This window comes from Acinonyx jubatus, chromosome B4, assembly GCF_027475565.1.
Source record: "Acinonyx jubatus isolate Ajub_Pintada_27869175 chromosome B4, VMU_Ajub_asm_v1.0, whole genome shotgun sequence".
In the NCBI taxonomy this organism is placed as follows: domain Eukaryota; kingdom Metazoa; phylum Chordata; class Mammalia; order Carnivora; family Felidae; genus Acinonyx; species Acinonyx jubatus.
The window spans coordinates 91,958,001-91,975,946 of record NC_069387.1 but is presented as its reverse complement, the minus strand read 5'-3'; the positions used below and the strand labels follow the sequence as shown (position 1 = coordinate 91,975,946).

The 17,946-nt window shown below is 42.2% G+C and overlaps 1 protein-coding gene, 1 long non-coding RNA gene and 1 pseudogene across 6 annotated transcripts in view; 2 read left to right on the top strand and 1 right to left on the bottom strand.

Annotated features, from left to right (window-relative positions):
- Positions 1–327: 327 nt before the first annotated feature.
- LOC113602897 (uncharacterized) lies at positions 328–16,085 on the bottom strand. The gene is made up of 3 exons (XR_003424428.2): positions 15,730–16,085; positions 15,080–15,172; positions 328–1,160 (listed from the first exon to the last, which is right to left on the bottom strand). It is a non-coding gene; the product is annotated as an uncharacterized LOC113602897 (long non-coding RNA).
- LOC113602933 (uncharacterized) lies at positions 5,976–6,103 on the top strand (annotated as a pseudogene).
- Positions 16,086–16,196: 111 nt separating the features above from the next.
- Positions 16,197–17,946, top strand: part of CPM (carboxypeptidase M) — an 83,301-nt gene continuing 81,551 nt past the window's right edge. Inside the window, exons 1-2 of one of the 5 annotated variants that reach the window (XM_053226472.1) lie at positions 16,197–16,300; positions 16,651–16,813. In XM_053226472.1, the coding sequence (XP_053082447.1) occupies positions 16,264–16,300; positions 16,651–16,813 (200 nt within the window). In that variant the 5' untranslated portion in view covers positions 16,197–16,263. Of the gene's footprint in view, positions 16,319–16,650; positions 16,814–17,946 lie in introns of those variants that run through there. The other 4 variants (XM_027071282.2, XM_053226471.1, XM_027071281.2 and 1 more) reach the window with 4 other exon arrangements.

Here is a 17,946-nt window from a genome sequence, read left to right as displayed (position 1 = left end):
GGGGAAATCAAGAGTGAGATCTTTAAAAAAAGGTTGAGTTCAAGATGCCTATTAGACATGCGAGTAGAATTGCCAAGTGAGCATTTACACATGTAAGTCTGGAGCACAGAGGAGAGGTCAGGGATAAAAATTTAAATTTTGGGGTCATTGGCATATAGATGGAAGTTTAAGCCATGGGGCTGGATGAGATTGTCTAGAGAGAGGGTAAACAGAGAAGATGAGGAGTCAAGAACGCCACCACTTAGAGGATAAGAAGAGAAGTCAGCAAAGAAGCCACTGAGATTGAGAAGTGGCCATTGGAGGTCTTTGGCCCTTCAAGTTTGGGCAACACCCCTAAAGCTGTGCTGGCTAGGAACATATAATGTTCTTAAAGTTTGTTTTGTTTTGTTTTGTTTTTCTAAACTATGTGGCACACGTAAAATATGCAACCAAAAAATGCTGTGAAGTTTTCATTGCCACCTACATAGCCCATAAATCTTGCAATGCCCTGAAAGAACTCCTAAATAACCAGCATTAATAATTTTATAGGGTAGTTCTCCAAGACATCATGAAGGAATAGCTAATAAAAGCAATTGTAAAAAGGCTAACAAAAATAGAAAACATGACTGGGAATAACCTATGCCTGATAAATTTCTCTGTTGTAATACTAACAAAACTACCATGTAAACACATGGGATTGACTTCTATGGTTAAGGCATTCATATTATAACTAATCCCACAACAAGCAAAATATTTGTGTGGGGTTCTGACAGACTTATTTCACTAGTCACAAAGTGACATTTAATTCAACAACTGTTTTTGTTGAGCAGATGGTAAAGGGAAGGGGCTGTGATCACTGCTGACAGAGACACAAGGATGCGTCATAAGCAGGTCTTGCCTTGAAAAAGCTAGCAAGAACTCTCCTGTCCCCAGGCTGCCACTACAATGGAGGCAGGCACTGAGTCTATCTGGATTGCTATTATAAGTCAACCTAGACATAGAAGGCACTTGTTTTAGTCTTTTCAGGCTGTGATAACAAAATACCAAAATACCGGCTCACTTATAAACAGAAGTTTTTTCACAGTTCTGGAGAATGAGAAGTTCAGAATCACTGAGCTGGCAGATTTGGTGTTTGGTGAGAGCTTCCCGCTTCATAGTCAGCTGTCTTGGGCTTGCTGTATCTGCAAATGGCCAAAGGGGGTAGGGAGCTTTGTGGGGTCTCTATTATAAGAGCATTAACCACATTCATGAGGGCTCCACTCTCATGACCTAAATACTTCCCAAAGACCCCGTCTCTTAATATCCTCACCTTCTAAGGGGCCCACCCAGGAGCTCCCAGTAATTTATTTTTGCTTTTTTTCCTTTGCCTGAGAAGACCTATCTAGAAAAATGTTGCTGCAGCCAATGTCAGAGAAATTACTACCCATGCTCTCTTCTAGGACTTTTATGGTTTCAGGTCTCACATTTGTATCCTTAACCCATTTTGAGTTTCTGCGAGATTTTTGACCACATAAGGAGATCCTTTCAAGAGAAAAGAGGGGCACCTGGGTGGCTCAGTCAGTTAAGCGTCTGCCTTCAGCTCAGGTCATGATCTCACCATTCTTGTGTTCCAGCCCTGCATCGGGCTCTCTGCTGTCTGGGTAGAGCCTTCTTAAGATCCTCTGTCTGCCTCTCTCACTGCCCTTCCCCCGCTCGTGTGTGTGTGTGTGTGTGTGTGTGTGTGTGTGTGTGGTCTCTTGCTCTCAAAAATAAATAAAAATTTGCAAAAACCTGTAAACAAAATAATAAAGGGAAAAGAGAAAGGATATATATGCTGAAGAAGGCTCTTAATTGCCCAATCACATGAAGCATACTGCCTTGAGTTCTTATCTAACATTAAGCCAAATATTCTGTAGGGACAATGTGTATCAATGTCCTGGGCTGGGTCCCACAGTGACAACTTGCAGAGAAAGCTGTTTTCTATGAACTAGCACCTACCTCCCCTGCCTGACCTTATCTTCTTGAGAAGTGGCAGTTTGGGTTAGGTCACCTGTTAATGTTGGATGAAGATGATCAACCATCCACCTTCAACAATCATGCAAATAGACTAGGATATAACACAGGGAGCAGAGCTGAAGCCTCGTTTTCTTCTGACCCATCTGTAAGCACAGAGGTGGACATGGGTAGCCACAAATAGTTTGCCTTCCTACCTACTTTGATGGGGAAACTGAGGCCGGCATCAAGGACACCTGCAGAATTAATTGACAAAATGGAACCTCTGTGGAATCTGTCCTGTCCACCCTCCTCCCAACCATTCAGAGACGGCAAAGACCTTGGGAGGTGTGAAAAGACTATAAATAGGACAAACTAAGGAAAGGGCCATCTCTCTCTTTCTCTCTCTTCTCCCTCTCTTCAGCTGGTGTCTCAGAAATGTCCCAGGTGTGTGTTCGGAAGAGGGGAGAGAAATGGAACCAGTTTCATGGGTGTGGGACCTGCACAGTCACTAGGGGCTCTTGCTTTCCCCATCTTGAAGTTCTTACCAATCTTTGAACAAGGAACCTCACGTCTTCATTTTGCAGTGGGTCCCCCAAATTCTGTTCAGTCCCAGAGGTGGGAGCTGGTAAAAACTAGCTTGCAGGGCAAAGCAAGCTCAGGCCTGACTCCCACCTGGGCCTTACCCTGGTGCTGGTTGACCAGCTTTTGGTCAAGTTCTTTCTCCTTCCAAGTACATCTAATGTTAGATGAGAGGGACCTTGGACTCACTTGGACTCCACTGATGTGGATCTGAGGGAACAGAAGGTAACAGTTCTCTTCAACTGTGACATTTCTTTTTCTTTTTCTTTTTTTTTTTAATTTTTAAGAGAGAGACAGAGAGCGCGAGTGAGGGAGGGGTGGAGAGAGAAGGAGACACAGAATCTGAAGCAGGCTACAGGCTTTGAGCTGTCAGCACAGAACCCAAGGCAGGGCTCGAACCCACGGACCAGAAGATCATGACCTGAGCCAAAGTCGGATGCTTAACTGACCCACCTACCCAGGCACCCCAAGTGATTTTCATTTATAATCTCACAACAATTCTAGGAAGAAAGGATTAGTGTTCTCAGTTAACAGATGGGAAAAGGAGGCTCAGAGAGTTTGATTAAGTTTCCTAAGGTCACACAGTTGGGAGTGGTTCCATCAGGTTGTCAGACCTTAAAGTCTAGTTCACAGAAGTAGAACCACCGGAAGTGATAGTGAGGGACTTGTTTTAAGAATTAGACCTTGATCGTGCTCTGTCTCTCTCTCTCTCAAAAATAAATAATAAACATTAAAAAAAATTGTTTTAAAGAATTAGACCTTGAAAGAGTAATTGTTGGAGCTCATTAAATGGTCTATGTAATGCTATGGCTTCTGCATCTGGTGCTGGGCCTGCAGTCTGCTGGGCAGATAGTCGGGGAAGAAAGTGGGAGAAAGCAAGGACAGCCTGGAGCCCTGCGGGGACCAGCTGGAACCCACACTAGTATCTGCCTGCCTCCAAACCTCCAACATCCATGTGAGGATGATTTCTAGGAGCAGTAGGCACCTTTTTCTGGGGTAAACACACCACACCTGGCCCTGGGGTCACAGAGGCTGAAGGCAGAGATCCGGGAGGATCTCAGGAGCTGAGGGCCCAGCTACTGCCAACCCCAACCCGGTGAGTCAGCAGGGGAAGCCACCATGTGCCTGGGTTGCTACTTGGGGGCTGGTACGCTGCCCTGACCCATACAAATCTGCATTCACTCCCTCTCCTGGTTGCTTTACTGTCCACTCCTGAAACTCAATATTTACAACATGAATATAGTACATAACATTGTGTGGTATCTTAATGCCCTCAGTGATTACTTCCATGCCAACCGCATTCTATAATTCTGGAGTGGAGAGGGGGGAGGGGCTTTGCCTAGGTCAGCTGTCTGATCTCATGCCTAGTTATGATAGGACTTCCCGAAAACTGTACTTGGGAGTGGCTGTCCCGGCTGCATTGGCTCTCCCAAAGCAGTGTTCCAAGCTTGCCACTCTCCCTGAATCGCGACGTGCTCACCAACCAGGAACCTATCCAAACCCCATACTTTTGGGGTTTTACACATTCATTACTTTGTACGCTCATGGTTGATTGAATCACTGCTCATTGGTTATTGATTCAACCTCCAAGCCCCCTCTCTGTTCCACCAACCAAGGGGGTGGGGACTGAAAGTTCCAACCCTCTAATCTCGTGTTTGGTTCTCCCGGCAACCAGCCCCTTCTTTAGGTGTAGTCCCCAAATCACTTCATTAACATAACAAGAGACACCTTCAAACTCTCACCACTTAGGAATTTCCAAACGTTTTAGGAGCTCTGGGCCCCGCTGGGGGCTTATCAATAAAAGCACACAAAGAAACAACTATAGCAAGAAGACATTTTGACTATAAATACCAAGAGTTTGTGAGGACTGAGAGAGTGTTTGTTCTGGGCGAGGTGACACTTTTCTGATCTAAATCACTCTCCTGGAGACCTTGAGGCAATTAGCTACTACCTGGTAAAAGCTACTCTTCTAACAGTGTCGAAAGCTGTGCTGTGGCCTGAGTACCAACTCGTATAAAAGTACACCTCAGCTCCATTTAGGGGCGCCTGGTGGCTCAGTCAGTTAAGCGTCCGACTTTGGGTTAGGTCATGATCTCACGGTCCATGGATTCGAGCCCCCCCTCATTGGGCTCTGTGCTGACAGCTCAGAGCCTGGAGCCTGCTTTGAATTGTCTCCCTCTCTCCGCCCCTCCCCTGCTCGCACTCGCGCTCTCTCTTTTTCTCTCTCTCAAAAGTAAACATTTAAAGAACTTTTTTAGAAAAAGTATACCTCAACTACATGTGGACTTTATTCCCTTCTTCTCCCCTTGCCTGGACTTATGTGATTAATCTGTAACTGATTCGGGGTATGTTGTGTCTTTGTTAGTTTGTTAAGACACATTATCCTGTATGCTACAGGTTGTGAAATTCCCACAGCAAACCTGTATTCATTGCTGACAAAGACAAACTCAGTCTCTGAGCATAATTTGCTTCCCAAAACAAAACAGCTACCATTATCTCACTATTGTTTCTGATGTGTGTGAAGAAATGTAATAAAAATTACATGAGCATGTAAAATAAAGCATACAATTGTCTCTGCCTGGATCTTCCATTTCTCCTTCGGGTTTCAACTTACACAGACACACCTTCAAGAAGCCTTCTCTGACCTGCACTCAGGCCCACCCCAACCCAATTAGCACCTTCTGTTAGTCTGTGTCACAACATCCTGTAATTTCCTGGTTTGCAATGCATATCAAAAGAGTCATTGAGTGGTTGTTTATCACTGAGTCTTCCCCAATAGAATATGCACTCTATTAAAGTGAAGGCTGTTTCTCCTTTCCACCGTGGCATTTCCAGTGCTTAGCATATTGCTAAATGTTCAATCAATTAATTACTGACACACTGAATGAATCAATTAATCACGAGAAGACAGGAGGGTTGTTTTGAAGGTTGTCTAACTATATTTATAATTTGATTTTTGTGGAGTCCATTGTTGAGTGGACAAGATTTAGGCTGTTTTCAAAAGAAACACCGAAAAGTAAAGGATTAGATGGTGGTGTCTAAATATGGTGTCTCTTCTGATGAGGCCCCTAAATGTGGGGTGGAAGCTGGTGTTGGGTGGTGAAAAGAATTCTTCTGAGGCAGAACAAAGGGGCTAGAAGTTTACTGAATACACCTCAAGGGAGCAGCGGGCAGGACTCAAGAGAGGCTGTCTGCTATAACGCAGTGGGTGGGGGCTGTTTTTAAAGGGGGAGGGTGAGGAAGTGTGGCCATGTACGGAATTTTCCCTTTTTTTGTTAACTGTGCCTGGTTATAAATAGCCCACTTGTTAGTTAGGCCCTTGAGATATTTTGAGGTGGGTTGCCTGAAGGGCCTGTGTTCAGCCAAGGGGTTGGGGTCACTTTGGGCTCTTCTGCCTTGATCAAATTTCCCTTGCTCAAGCCTATTGTCTAAAAGTGGCCTCTATTGCTTCTTGGCCTTTTGGCTAAGATCAAATGTAGTATCTGTTCTTATCAGTTTAAAAGAGGCCACTACATAGATGAAACTCACAAGTTTCAACTATATTCAAATAGTCTCTTCTTTGTCATTCTAGTATATATACATCTTTTTTTTTCCTTTCTTTCTCCTCACCCCCACCCCATTTCTTTTCATGGCAGGTATGGGATATTAACAAAGTTGGGGGGGGTTGTTTCTCAAATATACAGGTATTTTATTTTATTTTATTCTATTTTATTTTAATTTTTAAGCTTATTTATTTAGAGAGAAAGAGCAGGGGAGAGGCAGAGAGAGAGAGGGGGAGAGAAAGGATCCCAAGCAGGCAGCTCTGTCAGCACAGAGCCCAACGCGGGCCTCGAACCCATAAACCATGAGATCATGACCTGAGCCGAAGTCAGGAGTCAGACACTTAACCGACTGAGCCACTCAAGTGCCCCGCAAATATACAGGTTTAAAAAAAAATAGTTAAAATATAGCTATTTCTTAACATTTCATACAAGTAGAGATGTCAGAATTCAGTGATTACACTGTTTCCTGAGAGATAAGAGTACATTTATCATCTGCCCTTATATCAGATGGTTTGATACCTACACAATCTAATGACCAATTAAATGCTAAATGTTACCATCTTGGCTTTGGAAATTTGCCTTATATTAAACCCGGGAAGCTTTCTCTCAAATCTATCATATACATGGAGTATAGCAGGAAAAGTGAGTACCACTTTTATATTCAAAGACCATGCTTTTAAGAGAAAAAGTCACTGTCCCAACAACTGCTCCCAGACAGTAAATTATCACAATTGATAAAGATCTATTCCACTGTTGGCAGTATGTTGGAAGAAGCTGGTATGTAGAAATAAAAGAGAAACAGAAACATATACTAGGCCTTGTGTTCCTTCCTGTTTTGGTCATTTTCACCAGGTGGTAATAATAATGACAGCAGTTTTAGTTTGGGGCTTATAAAGCATTTACAATATGCCACTGTTGGTTATAAGCGCTTAGCTTATAGTAACTCATTTAATATATGCAACCCTGTGAATTCCCTATAACCCTGTAAGATCAATATCATGATTAGCCTCATCTTATAGATAAGGATGTGAAAACAGAAGTTAAGTAACATGCTCAAGGCCACATAGCAAGTGATAAAGGTAGGGTTTAAATATGAGCAGTCTGGCTCCACAGACATAGCTTTTAGTAATTTACTATGTTGCTTATTATGTATAATATATTGATATTATATCCTCTCTAGAGTAACATTTATAAATCAGCAAGCATGTACTAAGCATGCCATGGAGGAAACAAAAAAATATAACATGATTCTTCACTCACTCTAGAGGTATCTTTCTGAAATAAATTAAATTTCATACTTGTCTAGATTTTTCCTGACAGTGGTTCTCAAGTGGTATGTTAGGACATACTGGAGTGTTGGATCAAACTTTGATCTGATTAAAGTGTAATTCTGCTTCACTGTCAGTAGATATAGAAAATGTTGAGCAAGGAAGGTCATGCTATGTAGTGTAGAATGTGGCCAAAACCACCAAGAAGAAGATGTAAGTAAGAGTCAGAAAGTAATATCAAATTGGCTCCCAAGAAAGATCACAGGTTTCTGAGAACACATGATGCTCTCTACTGGAGAATTTTGGCTCTTACAGAAGGTAAGCTACATGAGGGCAAGGATTTGGCCTGTCTTGTTCACAGTTGTAATCCCTAGGCAATGTCCCAGTGCCTAGCACAGAGTAAGCAATAAATATTTCATAAAGGAATGAATGGATGAAAGGAAGAAACCAAGAGAGTGGGGCAGAGCTGCAAATGGGCTTACTCCCACAGTGATACATGAAAAAATGTGATAATGGCAGATGTCTTTACATTACAGTCATGCTATATATTGTCATACTCTTCCAGGAACTATGCTGTGCTTTTTAGTGATTTTAATAGTATTTTTCAATCCTTTCATTTCCGTTTTTTTTTAATGTTTATTTATTTATTCTGAGAGGAAACATGCATTAAGTGGGGGAAGAGCAGAGAGAGAGGGAGAGAGAGAATCCCAAGCAGGCTTCATGCTGTCAGCACAGAGCATAATGCGGGGCTTGATTTCACAAACCGCGAGATCATGACCTGAGCCGAAACCAAGAGTTGGGTGCTTAATCAACTCAGCCACCCAGGTGCCCCCAATCCTTTTATTTCTTTCTGTGTGCCATCAAGAATTCTAGGATTTAGAATTTTATCATAAATTCTTTATGAATCTCCTAAAGGAATGCTAACATATTTATAGTTGCACATCCAAGATAAAAGAACTACTTTGCTTGGATTTTGATGGATACTATAGATAGTATCTTATATAGATAGCTATATACATAGCATATAGAAAACACAATCACCATTCCTACAGAAATGCTTATTAACAAGATGTGCAATTCTAAAAAAAAAGGGGGGGGAACAAAACAAAAATATGTACAACACAGACTATAGAATTCTTGTTTTAAACAGGATGCTTGAGTTAAGCTGTGTTCTTTAAATTTCTGGGTCCCACTGTTTAGATATCACTCCTTGCTAGTCTAGAGGAAGGATCAAATCTTGGACTTTAATGGAAACCATCTAGCTTTTCACTAACAACTTCCATACCCTTGGCTAAAAATAATAATCTTTTAATTCTACTTTCAATCATAATGTCATTTCTTCTTTTGTGTTTATCAAGTACTAACAAATCCAATTTTGGTGGAGAGATAGATCTGATTCAGGGGAGCTACTTTGCAAGAGGTAGGTGTAGTGTGGAGAGGTACCAGAAGAGTCAGACTTCATATAAATTCCCAATCCTTCTTAGATACATTGGAAGCAGCAGGCAGTGGAAAGAATCAGTGAGTGACATTAGTATAAGACATCATTTTGCATGAGAAGTTTCAAGAAAATTTGTCTTTTTGAAGGCAATTTTTAGAGCAGCTTTCAGTTTACGATAAAAATGAAAAGGAGGTACAGAGATTTCCCATATACAGGTAACCCCTGCTTTTCAAAAATTTGTATCATACCACTTTGCTTTTACAAAAGCCTTACATTAGTATCCGTTTCCGATTTTCACTTTTTCAGAAAAAGGTGAAAAGTAAAATTGGCCTTCAGTGTTTGCTTCGCAGCAAGCCATTATAGAGACAGTGTGCACCTCAAGCAGCAAGAGTGACCCCACCAAACTCACTACATTCAGCATCTCTGCATCAAGGCTCCGTAGCTTTAAACTGTGTCTGTGAGCATCTATGCTTTATCTTGATTTATTTTTTGCATCCAGTAACAATAAGTGTCCTAAGATATCAGAAAAGAGAGGTTATCTTTTGGGACTGAGAATGCTAAAAAAATCTTCCCCTTAAGTTAACGGTAATTGTGTCTTGGCTTTATGCCATTTAGACTTATGGAAGTTCTCTTAAGGAATCCGTACTCCCTACCCCTTCGTATGCATAGCCTCTCGCATTATTAGCATCACTCACTAAAATGGGACATTTTTCATCAACGCTGAACCCATGTTGACCCATCATAATCACCCCAAGCCCATAGTTTATCTTAGGGTTCACTTATGTTGTTGTACATTCTGTGACTATGGACAAATGTATAATGACATATATCTATCACCATCACTGCCCTAAAAATCCTCTGTGCTCTGCCCATTCACAACCTTCCCATCTGGGCAACTACTGATCTTTGTATTGTCCCCATAGTTTTGCCTTTTCCAGAATGTCATACAGTTGGACTCATATAGTATGTAGTCTTTTCAGATTGGCTTCTTTTTCTTAGTAATATGCACTTAAGGTTCATCCATATCTTATCATGGTTTAATACCTCATCTCTTTTTAGCAGTGTATATCATTCCATTGGTGGATTGTACCACCATCTATTTATCCATTCATTACTGAAGGACGTCTCAGTTGTTGTCAAGTTCGGCAATTATGATCAAAACTTTTATAAACATCCTAGGGCAGGTTTTTGCGTGGACATAAATTCTTATCTCATTTGGGTAAGTATCAAGGAGCAGGATTGTTGGATTGTATGGTAAGAATTTGTTTAGTTTTGTAGGAAACCGCCAAACTGTCTTCCAAAGTGGCTCTACCATTTTGCATTTCCATCAGCAGTTCCTGTTGTTCCACAGCATTTGGTGTTTCACCAGCATTTGGTGTTTCAGAGTTTCAGATGTTGGCTATTCTGATAGGTGTATAGTGGTATCTTATTGTTATTTTCATTTTCATTTCCCTGATGACATATGATGGGGGAGCATCTTTTCATACACCTATTTGCCATCTGTAGATCTTTGGAGAAGTGTCTCTTGAGGTCTTTGGCCCATTTTTCAATTGGTCCATTTTCTTATTGTTGAGTTTTAGGAGTTCTTTGTATGTTTTAGGTAACAGTCCTTTATTGGATGTGTATTTGCAAATAATTTCTTTCAACCCGTGGCTTGTCTTCTAGTTCTCCTTCCCAATTGTATGCCTTTGCTTTTGTTTTTCCCTCCTTATTGCATTAGCAAGGACTTCTAGTATAATGTTGGAAATGAGTAGTGGGAGGGGATATCCTTGCCTTGTTCCTCATCTTAGTAAAAACTCTTTGAGTTTCTTACCATTGAGAATGATGTGTTATAGGCTTTTTTGTAGATAGTCTTTATCAAGTTGAGAAAGTTTCCCTCTATTTCTAGTTTACTGAAACTTTTTATCATGGATGGGTGTTGGATTTTGTCAAATGCTTTTTCTGCATCTATTGATATGATCATGTGGTTTTTCTTTTTTTAGTCCCTTGATGTGATGGATTACATTAATTGATTTTTGAATGTTCAACTAGGCTTGCCTAACAAGGATAAATCCTATTGATCATGACGTATAATTCTTTTCATACTTCTTTGGATTTGATCTAATAATATTTTGTTGAGTATTTCTGCATCTATATTCATGAAAGAGATTGACCTATAGTGTTCTTTCAACGTCTTTAACCTCATAGAATGAGTTAGGAAGTGTTCCCTCCGCTTCTATCCTTTGAAAGAGTTTGTAGAGAATTGGTATAATTTCTTCTTTAAATGTTTGGTAGAATTCATGGCTAAACCCACTTGGGCCCACTTACTATTTCGGAAGGTTATTAATTATCAATTTGATTTCTTTAATAGACACAAGCTAAAAATTGTCTTTAAAAAAAGAAATTAAGGTATTAGCTTGTAGAAAATTAGTAAGATTATAATAATTTCTGTTTTGTAAAGAAGACAGCACCAAAGGTTATAGGTTATTGTACTATATGACATTAATCAGATTTATATTTAATTTAGCAGTAATTTAGAATGACTTCAGTATTTTTTTATACTGATGTATACACATTATTTCTCTTATCTTCTTTTAAGTGTATTTATTTTGAGAGAGAGGAGAGAAGGAGTGGAGGAGGGGCAGAGAGAGCGAATCCCAAGCAAGCCCCCTCTGCAAGTGTGGAGCCCAATGCTGGGCCTGATCCCAGGAACCATGAGATCATGGTGTGAGCCAAAATCAAGAGTCAGACGCTTAACCAACAGAGCCACTCAGATGTCCTTCTCTTACCTTTCTTTAAATCAGCTTCGTTTACTGCTGGTTTTCTCAATAGTGAGTTAAAAACTTGACTTGTGTCTAACTGTATTTGTATGAGAATTGTTTTTTAACATTTTGAAATTATACTTTTGGCATTATCTAGGAATACAACTTGGCCGCATATTTACACATCTTAAAAAAGTACATGCTCTTTTACCTAGCAATTGCTTATCTAAGTATTGACCCTAAGAAGATAAGGATGTGCTCAAAGATTTAGCTCTAAGAATGTTTTTGAGTGTGCTTTATATTATAGTGAAATAGAAACAACTATGCAACATTAGAGGACTGCTTGATACCTAAGTTTATTTTAAGAATGGTTTTTTCTGGGTAAGTGGAACTGGTAGGTTTCAAAACTTTCTTTTATGTTGTTCGTATTTTCTTATGAAACTTTTGAAAGAAGAAAAAAAGAAAGCTTAAAGATCACAAAGTCTAGTTACACTTCTCTTCTCATTCTTGTTGACCTCAGTTGAGGTATTTAGCCCCTAGCTATAGTTTTTCTGTTCCAATTCCTGCCACTAACCCAGGGGACTTCAGTGTCTTTGAACAACACTGATCTACCATCCCTGCTTTTCAATTCCTTCATATCCCATTTCCAGTGCCTTCTTCAGTTCTGTAATTTAGTCCAAAGAAATCTTTTTTTAAAAAATATTTTTAAATGTTTATTTATTTTTGAAAGAGAGAGACAGAGTGTAAGCAGGGGAGGGGCAGAGAGAAGAGGGAAACAGTATCCCAAGCAGGCTCCAGGCTCCTAGCTGGGGCTCCAACCGACAAACCATGCGTGAGATCATGACCTGAGCGAAAGCTGGATGCTTAACCGACTGAGCCACCTAGGTGCCCACAGTCCAAAGAAATGTTAGGTACTGTGTTCATTCAGAACTGTTCACCTCTGATGTTCCTATGTTTCTCGCTCTGGTCTGCTTTTAGATAAAAATGTCTTGTTTTTCTGATTAAAAGAAGTAACACATGTTTGCTAGAAAATTCTTTCAGAAAATACAAAGATTCAAAAGAGAGAATCAAAACACTGCAATCCAGGGCATACCACACGGCATTTTTGTAACCTTTTCAACTTTTTGTTAGGAATAGTTTTTTTGTTCATTTTCTGAGATGGGATCTTACTATACATTTTGCTTTTATAATCTGATTTTTGCCACTCAGTGATTTGTCTTTCCATGCCAATAAACACAGATCTACATCACCATTATTATGGCTGAAAAATAATTTATATTATGACTATAATATTCTTTATCTAGGCCAGGGTGTCACAACCTCAGCACTATTGACATTTGGGCCAGATAATTTATTGAAGGTGTTGTACCGTGCATCGTAGGATGTTTTATAGCATCCCTGCCCTCTACTCGCTAGATGCCGGTAGGACTAGCCCCCGAGTCATGATGGTCAAAGATGTTTCCAGCTATTGCCAAATGCCTTCTGTGGGCAATATTGCTGCAGTTGAGAACCACTAATATAATCAATCTGCTATGATTTGACATTTACATTTATCTACTTTTTCATAATTAAAAACAGTGGTGCTAATAAAGATACTAACATATATAAACTCAGCACTTCTTCGAATTACCTGTATAGCTTAAATTCCTAGAAAGGAAGAACATACTTTTTTTTTAGTTTATTTATTTTTTACTTTTTTAAAATATATATTTTTTACTCTTTATTTTTGAGAGAGAGAGAGAGGGAGAGAGAGAGAGCTCAAGCAGGGGAGAGGCAGAGAGAGAGGGAGACACAGAATCTGAAGCAGACTCCAGGCTGTCAGCACAGAGCCTGACGCAGGGCTCGAACTCACGAACCGTGAGATCATGACCCGAGTCGAGGTGGGACACTCAACCCATTGAGCCACCTAGGCGCACCTATTTTTTTATGTTTTAGACAGAGGGAGAGAGCAAGTACACAAGCAGGGGAGGGGAAGAGAGATTCCCAATCAGGTTCTGTGCTGTCAGCACAGAGCCCAACATGGGGCTCGAACTCACTAACTGGGAACTCAGGACTTGTGCTGAAATCAAGAGTCAGACACCTAACCGACTGAGCCACCTAGGCACCCCAGGAATAACATATTTTAATGTTGATGTCTATTGCCAGATAGTCCTCCAGAAGTGTTGTATCAATTTATAGTACCATTTAAACAGCAAAAATGACATTTCCTCAGATTTTGTCCAAGAACTATTAATCTTTTAACTCTTTGTTAGTGATGGGACACCTGGGGGCTCAGTCAGTTAAGCAGGCGACTCTTGATTTATGCTCAGGTCATGAACTCACGGTTGTGAGTTCAAGCCCTGCATCAGGCTTTGTGCTCACAGCACAGAGCCTGCTTCAGATCCTCTGCCTCCCTCTTTCTTCCCCTACCCCGCTCACACTCTCTCTCTCCCTCTCTCTTTCTCAAAAATAAATAAACATTAAATCTCTCTTAGTGAAAAGTAAAACATAATACTACTTTGCCCTTTTAATTTGTAAATTATTTGATTTGCTAAGCAGGTTAGTAACTTTCACTATGTTTATTGGCCATTTGTATTACTGCTTTTGAGAGCTGCAAATTAAATGTCTTCTGTCCACTCTTGATTTTGTAAGAGCTAGTAATTATTTCTTCCAGTTTGTAATTTTTCTGGTTACATTATGTGAGTTTTCCTTTACAGGAAGTATACATTTTTTATGCCGTCAAATTATCAGTCTTTTTATTGTGGTTTTACTGTTAGTGATGTCATGCTTAGAAAGATCACCTCTGGGGGCACCTGGGTGGCTCAGTCAGTTGAGCGACCGATTCTTGATTTCGGCTCAGGTCTTGACCTTGTGGTTCTTGAGATCGAGCCCTCGGGGTGGAGGGGGCACTACGCTGACAGCACAGAGCCTGCCTGGGATTCTCTCCTCTCTCTGCCCCTCCTCCTGTTTCGTGAGTTGGAGACCCATATGGGGCTCCCCGCTGGCAGCTCAGAGCCCGCTTGGGATTCTCTCTCTCCCTCTCTCTCTCTGCCCCTCCCCTGCTCATGCTGTCTCTGTCTCTCTCAAAAATAAATAAACTTAAAACAAAATCCACTCAAAACCCCAACAATGTTGTATTAAGATTTTCCAACTCTTAGAAATCTGGTTTCTTTTTTTTGTTTTTTGTTTGTTTTTTGAGAGAGGGAGAGAGGGAGGGAGATCACGCACTCAGACACATGCATGGGAGAGGGGCAAAGAGAATCCCAAGTAGGTTCCACTCCCAGTGATGAGCCAGAGGAGGGTTCCATCCCACAACTGTGAGATCATAACCTGAGCCAAAATCAAGAGTCAGGGGTTTAACAGACTGAGCCCCCCAGGTGCCCCAGAGTCTATTTAAAGACTTAAGAATCAAACTAGATTACTGAATAAACACCTCACAGTTCTTATAATGCGCCTGCCAACTTCAGTTAGGTAGGTATAAATATTATTTCCGTTTTACAGACCGGGAAACTAAGGCACAGTGGTTGACAAAACCTCTGAGAGAGCAAGTGATTGAGACCCAAATTGTGCGCGGCTTACAGTCTTAGGTTTTGTGTGTCTCCGCCCTGCGGCCTGGGAATCACAGGAGGCCTCATTGTTCCTAAGAGCCCGATTCTACAATAGTATCTCTATCTGCAACAAAGAAGAGGCAGGCAAATCAATAGCGGTTTTCAGTTCCTGACCGCATATTTGATTCACTCAAGGCACTTTTAGAAAATATCCTTTCCAGGGCCTTACCGAGAGAAATTCTGTCCAATTAGTCTTGAGTGGGGCACTACTACTTTTAATCTGTTAAAGAGGAACGTTATTCCCAATGCAGTGGTTTTCAAGCTTTTTGTATTCGCTGGACCCCTGACACCAATCTCCAATTACTTTCAAAGGTAATGTGTGGCAGGTGTGTGAGGTCTTTGCCCACACCACGAACCACCTGTCGGTTTTGGTGAACTCTTTGTTATCCCTAGTGCAAATGTAGACCACCCTGTTCTTCCAGAGAGAAGCATTTTAGGAAGAGGGGACTGAACTTGGCCTAGGGAGTAATGGTGAAGGGAGTGGTGGATTTACAAATAATGGCTTTGCTTCCTTCCACGTGATGTCCAGTTGTAAATTTCACGTAGTCAATCTCCTCCACCAAATAACTTGTCGGAAATTTTCTTGTACTCTACACTTGGCAGTCTAAAACTTGTACACACCTGCGTTTTTCTGTCTTCAATTCCCACGCGTCCCTAGTCCTCAGAGCATGGCTGGGGAGCCTGACACAGCTGGGAGCGCGGCCCCCTAGGGCTCACGCAATAGAGGCCGGTAAGAGCCACATGGAGCTCTGGCCACATCCCTTGGCTCCAGGTGGGCCACGGGCTCAGCTCTTAACGGCTGCAAACTCACAGCAGCAGGAGACAGCCAACCGCCCGCGGGCCCCGCGTTGGAGCCGTGGCCCAGAAGAGGACACGCTTCCAATCCAGGGCGCTGGTAAAACCTGGGACCGCGACAGGCGACTTGGCCTTCCGCCGCGCTCCACCGCCCACCCGCACGTGCCGACGCAGCCCCGGAATCCCGAAGCGCGCCGGCCCGGGTTTGCCCAGGTGCGAAGGGCGCTGAGCCGCCGGGGCCGCGCCGCGCCGCTCGGCCCCGCCCAGGAGGGACCCGCGCGGCTCCTGAGTGGGCCGGCGGGAAGTCAGTCAGGCCTCGGGGGCGGGGCCCGGGTTGCGCCCGTCCCCCGGCCGGCTATAATGTCGGGCCCCGAGTGCCTGCCGGCGGCGGGCGGAGGTGCGCGCCTGGGAAGGGGTGAGGTTCAGGGCGTGCGGAGCCCCGCGCAGCTGCCGCAGCTGCCGGCCGGCCGGCGACGACTCCGGGAGGAGAGGGAGAGAAGGAGAGGGAGGGGCGGGAGGCGGCGGCGGCGGCGGGATGGAGGGCACTCGGGGCTGCCTGTGCTCGGTTTGCACCAACTCCCGAAGGTGCTGCTTCCAACTTTTACCTCTTTGGAAGCCGGGAGCCGTAGTGTCTGGAGACTTGACATTAGGCGTGCTGATCCGAGCTAGTGACGCCCACAACCTCTCCCCCTCACCCCCCCCCCCTTTTTATCTGTTCTCAGCTTTGTTATTTTTATTCATCTCTAGAAAATGGACTTCGCCCGCCTCTGGCTGGGGCTGCTGCTGCCTTCGGTAGCTGCGCTGGATTTCGGCTACCACCACCAGAAGGGGATGGAAGAGTTTTTGAAGAACGTGGCCCAAAACTACAGTTCTATCACTCGCTTACACAGTATTGGGAAATCTGTGAAAGGTAGGGTCCATCTCGTGCGCTTTCCCAAACTCCCGGTCCTCGCTTTCATTCATTAAGTCTGCCTTAGCTTCCTGTCCCCTTTCCCTGAAGCTGCTCAGGGGAGATCCAAGCGGGTAGACCGGTGCCTTGCGTGTTGGTCGTTTTCTGCTTTTGTGTGTTGTGTTGTCTTGTGTTATTTTGTCAGCGCAATAGTAGGAAGACCTGAATTTTACTAAACGTCTCTGCTGTCATTCAGTGTCATTGCGTCCTACGCGTTAACGGCGTTCTTTTTACGCTCTTGCGCTGGTTGCTTGGGATGTGTATTTTTTTTTTCTTGGTAGATAAACTTCTGTCAGGAAAGTCTCCGTTTAGCCATCACGGCTTTCCCTTTTTGTTGGCATCTTTAAATATGATTTGGACTGTTAGTATCATTTTTTTCCCCCAGTCTCTTTTAAGCTAAACTAATTTCTGTTGGTGAGATTTCTGTCATTCGTAATTAGCCCTGTGACTTAAAATGATGCAGAAATATCATTTCTACAAGTTTCTTTTAACGTTAAAGAGTAGGTAAGATTTGTGTCATGTGTAATTAGCCCAATGGCTTAAAGTTATGCAAAAAAAAAAAAAAAAGGCTCTGACACTGATCAGAGACTGTTTTAAAATTATCCATTTGAATAAAACGATTGCTGGTTAATAAACGTTAGCAATGATTGGGGCAGGCATTTTCACGTTTATCATTTAATTAATTTAGAAACTATATTAAATATAAATATATAACTACATATTAAACCTCATTTTTACAGACAGGGAATTTAAATCAGAGATATTAAGTATGTTGCTCAAGATCACCAGGTGGTAGATTTTATAACCAGGATTGGCATTCAGATTGTTCTACTTAAAGGCTTAGATATTTTGGGGAGAAGGCAAATACTTTTAACAAACATTATTTCTTAATCTTCTTTTTATTTTGGTACCCCTAAAGAGATTACCTGAAAGTTTAATATTTATTTTTTTTTCAACGTTTATTCATTTTTGGGACAGAGAGAGACAGAGCATGAACGGGGGAGGGGCAGAGAGAGAGGGAGACACAGAATCGGAAACAGGCTCCAGGCTCCGAGCCATCAGCCCAGAGCCTGACGCGGGGCTCGAACTCACGG